General features: G+C 34.1%; 1 protein-coding gene across 3 annotated transcripts; it reads right to left on the reverse strand.

The window, feature by feature from the left end:
• Positions 1–220: 220 nt before the first annotated feature.
• Positions 221–5,869, reverse strand: LOC109818045 (NADP-dependent malic enzyme). 3 transcript variants are annotated; one of them, XM_020383439.2, is made up of 20 exons: positions 5,679–5,869; positions 5,030–5,211; positions 4,442–4,562; positions 4,077–4,151; positions 3,780–3,931; positions 3,593–3,698; positions 3,441–3,506; positions 3,250–3,345; positions 3,062–3,133; positions 2,893–2,976; positions 2,712–2,810; positions 2,091–2,138; positions 1,957–2,010; positions 1,772–1,870; positions 1,583–1,672; positions 1,417–1,494; positions 1,228–1,302; positions 1,035–1,125; positions 678–806; positions 221–583 (listed from the first exon to the last, which is right to left on the reverse strand). In XM_020383439.2, exons 1-20 carry the CDS (start codon positions 5,736–5,738, stop codon positions 495–497), a joined length of 1,866 nt encoding a protein of 621 aa, XP_020239028.1. In that variant the 5' UTR covers positions 5,739–5,869; the 3' UTR covers positions 221–494. The 3 variants fall into 3 exon arrangements, with proteins under 3 accessions (XP_020239028.1, XP_020239030.1, XP_020239029.1); XM_020383441.3 differs by lacking the exon at positions 5,679–5,869 and adding an exon at positions 5,318–5,592; XM_020383440.3 differs by lacking the exon at positions 5,679–5,869 and adding an exon at positions 5,309–5,591.
• Between the last annotated feature and the right edge of the window lie 5,849 nt (positions 5,870–11,718).

Raw genomic sequence — 11,718 nt, forward strand, 5'->3', positions numbered from 1 at the left:
ATTATAATAGGATAATAGTGTAAAAATGATTACACTATCTTAATATTTTAATTAATTTTTTAATTTACAACATTTGGGACCTGAAACTTTGAAATTCAAACTGTTTATTTATTATCGACAGATGTTGGTATATTTCTTATGAATATATTACATTTACTATCGAGAGAGAGAGAGAGAAAGAAGGGCCCCCGGGGGGGGGAGGGGGGATGAGAGCGAATCATTGGAAAATCTCCTTTTACATTCTTTTTCCTCGCATTTTACTATGTCGCTGCTACAAAAATCATACTTCGTTCGGCATAAATTGGAATATTAATAATAATAACAACCCTTCTTGATACAAATGAAAATCTTGAAAGAATAAGCAAATTTTCTAAGTTCATATGGCAATGCCTTATACCACAAAGCTAACAAGCAATTAAATAAAGCTGTTCCTAAAAAGAAGCTCATTATGAATATGTATCACTGTAGGGTGTAGACCACACTACTAAAAACACTCAACGGTAGCTTCGGTAACCCGGGCTGTACATGCAACTTTCGGCATATTTAACAAGATCCTTAGGTCGAGGTAAGTGAGAAGCCAGACCTGTTCACCACACAGAGAAAACAGGATTATGAAGGGAAAAAAATTAAACCACATATTTGTGTTGTCACAATTGAACACATTTCATGAAACTCACCTAGATCGTACACCTTAGCCGCTACATTAGCAGCAATGTGGGCTGATATCTTTCTGATGTTGGAGAATGGAGGGTAAATCAGTCCCTTGTCATAGTTCTCCTGTGATACTTGTGCAGCCAAAGCTTCAGCTGTTGCAAAATATGAAATGAAATGGTCAGTCAATCCATTTATGTTACCCTCACATGTCACAAACATGTTTTGTCTTGTTGAGGTTTTATCAAATGAACATGCAATTTTTAATCATTTTTTTCTGCTCTCTTCATAACAAGCACTAATACCAAGTCAAGCAACTTATTCATGCAGTTGTATATTATCATGCTCAAATGATATAATTTCTCTTGTTTGCATGTACTCACAGGCTGCCAAGAGCATGTCATCACGCACACGGATTGCACCAGAGATGATCAAACCCAAACCAAAACCAGGAAATATGTAAGCATTGTTGGCCTGGATTACATAGCAGGAAAACAAAATTAAAAAGTCAGCCACTAACTTTAGCAATGAGTGTCTGTTGAATAAGAAAATGCTTAGCATTGTATTAAACTAAACCTGTCCAGGAACAAAGACTTTTCCTTCATATTCAACAGGATCAAATGGGCTTCCACTAGCAAAGATTGCTTTACCCTGCAAATAGAGACATAATGTCGTAGATAAGAGTTTTGATTTTTCTTTCTTTGAAATTTAACTCCAATATGATGTTTCTTGGTCTAAGCAAATATTTAATAACGAAAATTTTACCTTGCTCCATGTATAAGCTTCTTCAGCTGTGCACTCAGATTGTGAAGTTGGGTTGGAGAGAGCAAGAATGAGTGGTTTCTGCATGCCAAGGAATATCACAAACATTAGAGATAGAATTTTCTCATCAGGTAGTAAAAAAATATTACTAGAGAAAGCAAGAAAGAACCTTATTCAAGGATGCCATGGCTTCAACCACCTCCCTGGTAAATGTCTTCCCTACTCCAGATGATCCAATCAAAACGGTTGGCTTGATCGCCTGATGAAGTGAATTGTAAGATATTGTGTTAAGAATCAATGCTGATAAATATTAAATATTTTATGAAATCAAGACAAGATCTGAGACACTTTTATTTACCTTGACTGCATCTAGAAGCCCCTTTACAGGTTCATGCTCATGGGCCCAAGGCTTTTTGAAGTGCTGAAGTGATTCCAGACGAGACCTAACAATAAGTCCCTGGAACAGATCAAACATGTTAGGGAAGAGAAGAATATGTAGAAGGCAAAGAAGATTACTCTCTTCCTGTTTTCTAATCATTTTACCTTTGAGTCCACAAGCCAGATCTTCTTGCGTGTCTCTTGCACTGGAGCTTTTGTCTGGCCAACAACAAGATAGTGTTTAGATACATCATAAAATGAATACTCTTATTAAAAAAAATACAAATATCAAGTTATACCTGCTTTGAAATCTCAAGAGCTATCAGCTCTGCTATACCAGTTCCAGCCTTCAAGAATCAAAAGATAAAAGTAAGAGATGTCCTCCCAAAGAAAAAACAGACAGAATTTCATTTCATATCATCATATGTATATTCATGCATTCTCATAAATCATACAAGCCTCCAAGTTGGGGTGGCAATAAACCAATCAAATTGGAAAATAATTCAAAACTCAATTTGATAATTAGCTGGATGAATTTGATTTATAAATCAAATGAACTAAAAGTTGAGCTCAATAAATAAATAAACCAAATTTAAATTGTGTATAGTTCAACTCAGTTCATGAATTAGATTGATATATATATATATATATATATATATATATATATATATATAAGATTAAAAAAAATTGACTTTTGATTCATGTAATTCAAGTTAACGAATTGAACCAAACTATTCACAAACTTGAACCGAGTTGAATTCAAGTTGAGAAAAGAAGAGGTTAATGTTTATCTCGAGTCAAGCTTCGAGCTAAATTGAATCTTATTGAATTGAGTTGAGTTGAACTCCCAGCTCGACTCATTTCCAGTCCTACCACCAAGGAAGTTACCAAACGAAAAGAATAAAGTAAGTGACTCTTACCTCTCCAGCACCCAGGAATAAGAAGGTGTGGTCAGCTAAGGTTCCCCCAACTAATTTCAGGGATGCAAGCAATCCTGCTAATACCACAGATGCTGTACCCTGCATTAAACCAAAGGTTAGAATCAGTAACCTGAGTCAAAATAAGAAACTCTGTACAAGTCAAAGTTTTCAAGCATGCTACCTGTATATCATCGTTAAAAACAAGATGAGATGAGCTGTATTTTTCCAGCAGATCAAATGCATTATGATTGGCGAAATCTTCAAACTGAAAAAAAAAATCATGAAAATTAGGAAAATAATAAATTCCAAGCAAACCAAAGTCAATGCAGATGTTGAATCTGATATGTAACCTGTATGAGAACTTTCTCCCCATAGTTCTGCTTAACTGCACGCATAAACTCCTCCAGAAGTTCCTCATATTCCTAAACGACAATTAACAAGTATCAGTTAACAGAATATAAAACTTCCCCCACTCAATAATATAGTTAAAAAAATGTATATCATTTGCATGTCTGAGTGTCAAGGATGATGATCATACCTTCCCAGTTGCTCGCTTTTGTTTAAGCCCGATGTAGAACTCATCATTCAGCAACTTCTCATTGTTTGTGCCAACATCAATGGTTATAGGCAAGCACTGATATCAAAGAAGATCAAGATAACAATTTATTATTTGATAAATTATGAGGAAGGGAAAAGGGAAAAAATAAAATAGTACTGAGTGGTCCTTACTGATGAAGGGCGAACACCTCCTAATGCAGTATAGAGAGAAAGTTTCCCAACTGGAATCCCCATTCCCTAACAAAATTTTAGAAAAATTTGTTACTAAAATTCTGTGTGTGTAATGCCGTTTTAACTTTAAGAGACTATAACATTATATTTACCTGGCAACCAAGATCTCCAAGTCCTAAGATACGCTCACCATCGGTCACAACAATAACTTGAATACTCTTTTCTGGCCAGTTTTTCAGGACTTCAAGGATCTTGCCTCTGAAGAATTCAAACACTTAGTATTTTCTCAATACCAAGTGAAAAAACCAAAAAGATCAATGTTATGAAAAAAAAACTTACTTCTCCTTCAAACTGATATATAGACCCTGAGGACGTCTAAAAATGCTTCCATATTTCTGGCATGCTTCTCCAACTGTAGGAGTGTAAACAACAGGAAGCAGTTCCTCAACATTATCGATCAGAACCTTGTAAAACAGCCTTTCATTCCTCTCCTGTAAATAGAGAAATGTCAAAGACAGTGAGAAATTTCGTAGCAATAGTTCTTGGTTATATGTTAATGTTCCTTAAACCAGCATGTTTTAAACACATACATGAATTATGCACTTAAGATGGGAAAAATTGTAATTCAGAAAGTACCTGAAGATCCATCAAGGCCATGTACCTATGCAGAGGAACCTCATACTGGCGAAGATTGTGCATCAACCTCTTTTCCTGAACACCAGGATAACAAGGGCATTTAGCCAAAAATCCCCGGATTGTACTGATTCTAACATACCATTGATATAAAGGATAAAACTTAAATGCAATTCAAACAGTGTATCTGGTACAGTTCCCTGATCAGAATCGAATTTTTTCCTTGATAACATATATTAACATCTAATACAAATCTTTATTAAGTAGATTATAAAGATGAAACTACAACTCTAATCAGAGAGCAACACTAAAAACACTTAATAATATGTCCGTATGTAAATAAGTAATTAAACTTGACAGTAAGTAACCTGAAGTTCCTGATTGAAGACTGCTGGAGGCAAAAGGCCACGCAAGTAGTGAGCATCTCTCTCCCCCTCAGTAAAGGCCAGTCCTTTGTTGTAGCGTGGATTTCTCAGCAAACTGCATCCACTGTAACACAAAAATACTTCATTACCACACAAACACTAAGCAACTAATTCAACCATATCCTTACAACACACCAAACCACCCCTTATGCAGATCGCATCATAACAAGTTAATAGAATAGCCTCATAAATCATTTCACCATCAAATAAATCCACTCTATGGTGATCAACCAAACCCATTTCTCCAAACCACAAAATATCCAAGATTGCCGAGAAAAGGAGGAATTTTTCTCCAAACAAGTCTAGCATAGCCAAAACTTAAAAACACACACACCAACAAAATCATATAGACAAGACAATAGACAAATGAAGCACATATTCTTAGAAAGTGGGTATGGACCTAATTCAACCTTGTAAAATCGACTTTATCATATGAGGGTTAGTCTAACACAGATCCAAACATTGAAACTAGAAGCTACAAAAGACAAGTCCCATGTTTTTTTTGACATGCCAAATTCTAAGTAGTGATACCTGGCCACTGAGAAAGTCCATGGGGTGATAAGCTGATCCTCTGTGGCACTATCTTCCCCATACAAATCCCTCACACCCCCTCCATGACCGTTGCTAAAATCCTCCGTCACAGAAACTTCACCACCGTTCCTCACCTCCTTCAACGCGCTAGACATCACTGCCAACAACTTTCGTAGTAGTCTCTGCCAATGCAAGTAATTAACCAAAACAGAACCGTGAGAAAGAGAAACACATGTTGCCACATTAATACATGCAATGAAAAGTGAAAACAAGTGTCACCTGTTTTACTTTGTAATTACGCAGACAAAACAAGCAGCGGAAAAACAGAATGGTAGATTGGTATGTGCCCGAAACAACTATGTAATGTAACTATATATAAGCTCTCTAGACAATGCTTTTTATTTTATTTTATATTTTATATTATAATTTGGTTTGGTTGGTCATATGATGAAAATAGAGTTAGATTTCAACGTGACAAGTAAGTAGGACGCGTAATAATCAAAGAAGAGAAGGATTTCGCTGTCTGTCCGCTGTATGTACTGACCAACATTTGAATATTTCATTTCCTAGCATGCCGTGTTAAAAAAAATACTGCCATATATGAATAATAATAACCCTTGCTACCAACAAATGTGAAAATGGAAATTACTTTTGTAGGTGGTGTCAGAGTATTGTTAATGGTGATGGTGTTCTTATTGAGGCACATCATGTTGACTTGGCGGAAGATGTAAGTGAAGGATTTGAAAAGAAGCTTTGCAGATTCTCCGCGTTTTGTTAAAGTCAATATTGCCCTGCAACTGCCACGGCCAGCCAAAGAGAGAGAATACCTTGTGTGTGTCTGTCTTATATTCAATTCTACTCATTATACCTTTCCCATTCCAGTCCACACATTCCATCTTAATCTTATAGCTTTCCCCCAAAAGAAGAATTTAGAAAAAATCTTTTCAACAACTTTTATTGCATCACAATATATAATATAAATTTAAGCTAAAATTTTAATTTGGTCTTTTATAATATTAAAAAAAATTAAAAATTAATTTGGTTTTATTTTAATTTTTTTTTTTAATTTAGTCCTAATTTATTTTAAAATACTTTAATGTAGAACTTCCGTCAAAATTTCAGAATCGGTATTAAATCTTGGTCTTAAGCCATACGAATTACTGGCGTAATATTCTCACAAACCTTTACATCAGTCAAGATTTAACACCGTTTGTAAAATTTAAACGAAAGTTTTACATTGAAGTATTTTAAAATAAACTGGAACTAAATTGAAACAAAAAATTAAAGTGGAACCAGATTAAAACTTTTTAATATTTATAAAGGATTAAATTAGGGTTTTAACCTATAAATTTATTAATTTCTATAATAATTCCTCAAATAAATTATTTTTTTAATTTCTTGAATTATAAAAGCCTTTTTCTTATTTACAGTGTAAAAAAATTCTTTTAAGAGAGTGCATCAAGAATATAAAGTTATTCAATGAGTAATTGAATATTCATAGGTAAGCCCTTCTTATCTGTCCATGTATACATGAATTTGATTAAATATATTATCCTTTTCTTGTATTCAAATTTCAAACTTGTCGGAATTTTTCCAAAATGTTTATGGTTTCCAACATTGTCGTAGCAGTACATCAAAGACCCTATTCATTGTTCAATAATAAGTCAAGGGTTTGAAACGCATTTTTGGTTTTACATTCTTTGGTTTTCTTATGTTCTGATGTTCTATGCGCCGCACCTGCACCGCATTCATCTAGTTTCAATTTAATGCACTTGCTTGGAATTACAGAATTTAAAAATTAATTTAATGTATTTAAAAACCTTCGATTATTAAGATTATAAAATCGTCGGCGTTTTAACTTTAAAGTTCTTACAATCTTAATTACGGGCATTTAAAAAAATCAATCGGATAAAGATATTATAAATGGATTAGAGGTGATACAATTTTAAAATCAATTAGCAGTTATTGAGAGTTCCGTCACTCTTTATAATTAAGTATACCCAACTTAATTGTGTCATAAATTTTAAGGTTTAGGGTTGAATTAACCATAGTAATTAGCAAATATACCATTTATTTAACAAAAATTAAACTATTGGTATGAATATTAATATATTATGAATCTATTTTTTTATCAGCAGATATTGCGAATCCATATCAACAATATAATATATTGTTCCGTTAAAACTTAAAATTCATCTGGGTAGGACATTTCCTATGTTGATTGTTGACCTTTTTTGGATTGGTGCATGAACAGGGATGACAGTGTGAATTGTGAAAACTTTGATCCACCTTCAGTCAAGGAAAACTTTTAATACGGCATTGAAATAAAAACTTCAAAACTGAAGAAGATTCCAAATGAGACTTTTCTTTTTCTAGAAACCAAAAAAAAAAAAGAAGCTAACTTTAATATATGCTATCTACATCCTACACCGCGTGTTAATCAACTATTCCATACTTGTTAACTAATAATTAATTTATTGCATCAGTCCAAAAACGTTATTTGATACCCTTCGAGATTTATATACAAACAAAAATAAATAAATTATTTTTTATTAAGATTATAACGACCCAGCTAGTCACTACACACGGCACAGCCCACCGGAAATACCAGACAGATAGAACAAGTATATAATATAGAATCTAGAATATATGTATATACAAGATTCCAATCCGGCTAGAGTTAGAGTGTACAACAAAATACATCAAAGCTACTACACCCAGTAGCTAAAATAACAAAACATTTACACAGATCAGCTCTGTCTGTCAGCCACGAACCTACCGCCAGCCACCAACCTATCCCTGCTCTGCTTCCATACATAATATGATCATTGCAGTCCAAACATCATGAAGACAACAAAGGGTAAGCTAGTGTAAAGAAATCGACATACATACATAAATATGTAAATAAAAGCATCTACAGCTATCAGCACACCCGTACAGCTTATACTACACCACAGCAAATTCAGCAATATCAGCACCGCTCAGCGGCTATAACAGCACCACAATAGTAGCTAACAGCACTGACATAGCGGCTATAACAGCACCACAATAGTGGCTAACAACACCGACATAGCAGCTATAACAGCACCACAATAGTGGCTAAACACAGCATACAACTCAGCAATAAACAGCACAACAAAATAGCTCACAGCACAGCACAGCAAAATCAGCATACAGCACAGCTAAGTAGTATTCAACACAGCTTACTACTCACAACTCAGCTCATCATTCTAGAGCACAACTATATTATAAATCAGCATTTAAAATCATCAATAACAGCCCAGCTCAGCATAGCGATATACATCTATTACAGCTTAACATCATTTTTTTTAGCATTTACACCTAGTCAGCACAACATATTTATCAATTACATCTCAGCTCAGCAATTACAGCATAATTCAACAACTATCAGCATATCATTCAACTCAACTCAAACAATAAGGTTCAGCATTAGCATCACACAGCACAACACAACTTTTCATCACACGACATTGGCAGCATTAATCAGCATAAAACCATATTATCAGCAAATTCAGCATATAACTTCACATCCTCATACGCGCCCGGCGCACTCATGGTCGCGCCCGGCGTGGCACAACCAGAGGGCTCCAGGGCCAGCGTGCCTGCGCCCGGCGAGACTTAGCCAGAGAGTCCAAAGCTCTCTCACGCCTGGCGCAATACCCAATTGCGCCCAGCGCAGGCCAGGCAGAGACTCCAAGGAGTCTCACACGCCCGGCGTGCCCCAACCGCGCCCAGCGCAGGCAAGGCAGAGACCTCCCATGGTCTCGCGCCCAGCGCAAACCAAATTGCGCCCAGCGCCCTCGAGGCAGAGACTCCCAAGGAGTCTCACGCCCAGCGCAACAAGGGCCGCGCTCAGCGCAGCACATCAATATCATCATTCAGCTCAATAACATTCATCATTAACAGCTTAAAACAACATGATCAACAACTTCACAACGTACAACATGTTCAACACATAATACGACCCAACCATCTTGTTTACAACTCATCTATCTTGTCAAATTACTCACCCAAACAACACCAATACACCTAAGCACCTAAAACAACTTTCAACTTAACCAAATCACTAAAAGTGAAATGGCAGCCTTAACAGAAAACAACGCATCAGGAGTTATACTACTCCTACCATACTCATCCTTATCTCATATGAAAGATAAGAAGATTTCCTACAACTCTCATGAAGACACCAAGTCCTAATTCCTTCATCTACCTTGTTAAAAATTCTAAAAACCGCAACAGTTATAAGTAATGCTAGCAGCTTGACCCCTCTTCACTAAAACAGCCATATCTGGAGTTCTAAAACTCCTTTTTGGGTGATTCCAGCGCCATTGGAAAACTAACATCCAAGGCTACAACTTTCATGAAGACTATAAAGTCCAATTCTGAAAATCAAATGCACGCCCGGCGCATTAAAATCGAGCCCGGCGCAATTCTCAACCAAAGACCTACAGAGGTCTATTGCGCCCGGCGTGGTTCTCCCCGTGCCCGGCGAGATTCACCCAGATATTTCCCATTTCAAATCACGCCCGATGCGAAGAACTGCGCCTGGCGCGAAGAACTGTGCCCGGCGCAAATTCAAACAGGAACCCTTACCTACTTCGAAAATTTCATCAAAACCTGCGAAAAATACTAGGAAACCAACATGCAAACCATCCAAAAGTTTACACTTCCATCAAACATCAAGAAAAACAGCTCATTTTCAACATGCATCCAAAATCAAGGGAAAACCCCAAAATTTCACCCAACCCCGAAAAACCCTGAAAACTAGTTTTTCTTAAATCTCAGCCAAAGATCAACCACCAACAAACAGCAAATGAGTTTCTAAGACTCATTTTCAACCAAAAACAGCAAAGTAACTAGCTTCCCTTACCTCGGTGAAGAATCCGAGCTTCGGGATCGCGGAGAATGGAGAAGAAAATCGGAAAAGATGGTGAACGGAGGAGGAAGAAAGAAATCCGTGCGTCCACAAGCTCTTCCACCTACTCAGCAACCAAGCTTACCACAACCACCACAAAGAAGAAGGAATCAGCCACTAGGAAAGGAGAGAAAAGGAAATGAGAGTGAGTGAGAGTGAAAGAGTGAAAATGAGGGGAGAAAAAGAGAAAGAGGGAAGGGTCTCACAAAGATATAACTAAACTTTAACTATGTCAACTTTATTTAATATTCTTAATTCAAAAATATTTGTAAGACAATAAATGAAATAATTATATGAATATATTTTGGTACAAGTTATAAGTGTTTTTAAGAATTTTTCTACTAAAAATATAGAGTATTTTTTATTTGAGAAACTCTTAAAAGTGTATATAAATTCATATCCAAATAAGTTTTATATAATTAATATGATTATAGATATTTTAACAATTGTGATATTATATAATTAATATGATTATGGATATTTTAGTAATTGAGATATGTATTTTATATGAAATTATGAAAATTAAATATATTTAACTATTTTAAATCAAGATAAAAAAAAATAAATTTGTTACTTATATAAAGGTCAATAAAGAGTGTAAAGGGTTATACGAAGAAATGAGTAATGACAAATTGTTATTTGGCCAATCAAATGTCTTATAAACCATTCAAGAATATGTATATGAATTTGTTTCAACTTAATTAATAATTTTAAATGTAAGTTATAAATATGTGACTGTATTAAATATTCAAAAGGAAAATTTTCTTGGTTAACTTTTTTAGATCTCATATAATTTTTTTATTAGAAAAAAATTTGTTAGAGCTATTAATTGATTTTCATATTTATGATTCTCTTGTTTAGTTACTTGTGTAAATGTGACAGTTTGTTTATCATTTATATCGTTATGTGAAAGAAATATTGTTTTTATAAATTATATTTTTATATGACCTTTTTATCTTTTTTATTTTACTTATAAATTTAAATAATTTATTTTCTAGTTTTTATACTTAAGAAATTAATTTTTAAAAAATAATTGTTCATTTTCGCAAATTTTTTTATTTATTTAAAAAAAAATAGAGAAGGACGATGTGGTTGTTTTTCCTGATTAAAACATAAAAGGGGGAAAATAGCTCGATGGTTGATGGCACGGATGTTCCTTTGGATTTGTTCTTCAACGAGGTTTTTTAAATATTGCCAAAAATTCATGAAAAAAGTGGTTCCAATTAAATATGAGAATAAAAAATTAAATATAATCTAATATTTCTAGCAATTGTAAAACTAACCAGATGTGGCTTTAATTCCATTCACATGAATGTAACTCCACCATTCTCAGCAAGTTATAATGTTAAGAAAATGTAAAGTATATAAAAATAATACTAATAATGAATATGGACAGTTCCAATGAAATATAAAAAGATAATAGTAAACTGATATTTAAATTTTAAGAAAACTTAAAACTATTATAATAATATAGTAGTCTAAAATTAAAAATATTAGAAAATAGCATTATGAAAATTTAAATAAATGTAATAAAATAATTTATTATTGTAATAACAAAAACAAAATTTAGACAAATTTCTTTTGGTGAATAAAAAAAATTAGACAATGATAGTACTACAAATAGCTAATCACCATCCAATTTTCAATGGACTTTATGACTTAACAAATTTAGTCAAGCAATTTATTTTAATTGAGCAGTTCCTGAAGAGAAAAACGAATGGTGAGAAAAATTATTGAAGTCAAAAAAGAGAGA

This window comes from Cajanus cajan, chromosome 6, assembly GCF_000230855.2.
Source record: "Cajanus cajan strain Asha chromosome 6, NIPB_CcT2T_4, whole genome shotgun sequence".
In the NCBI taxonomy this organism is placed as follows: domain Eukaryota; kingdom Viridiplantae; phylum Streptophyta; class Magnoliopsida; order Fabales; family Fabaceae; genus Cajanus; species Cajanus cajan.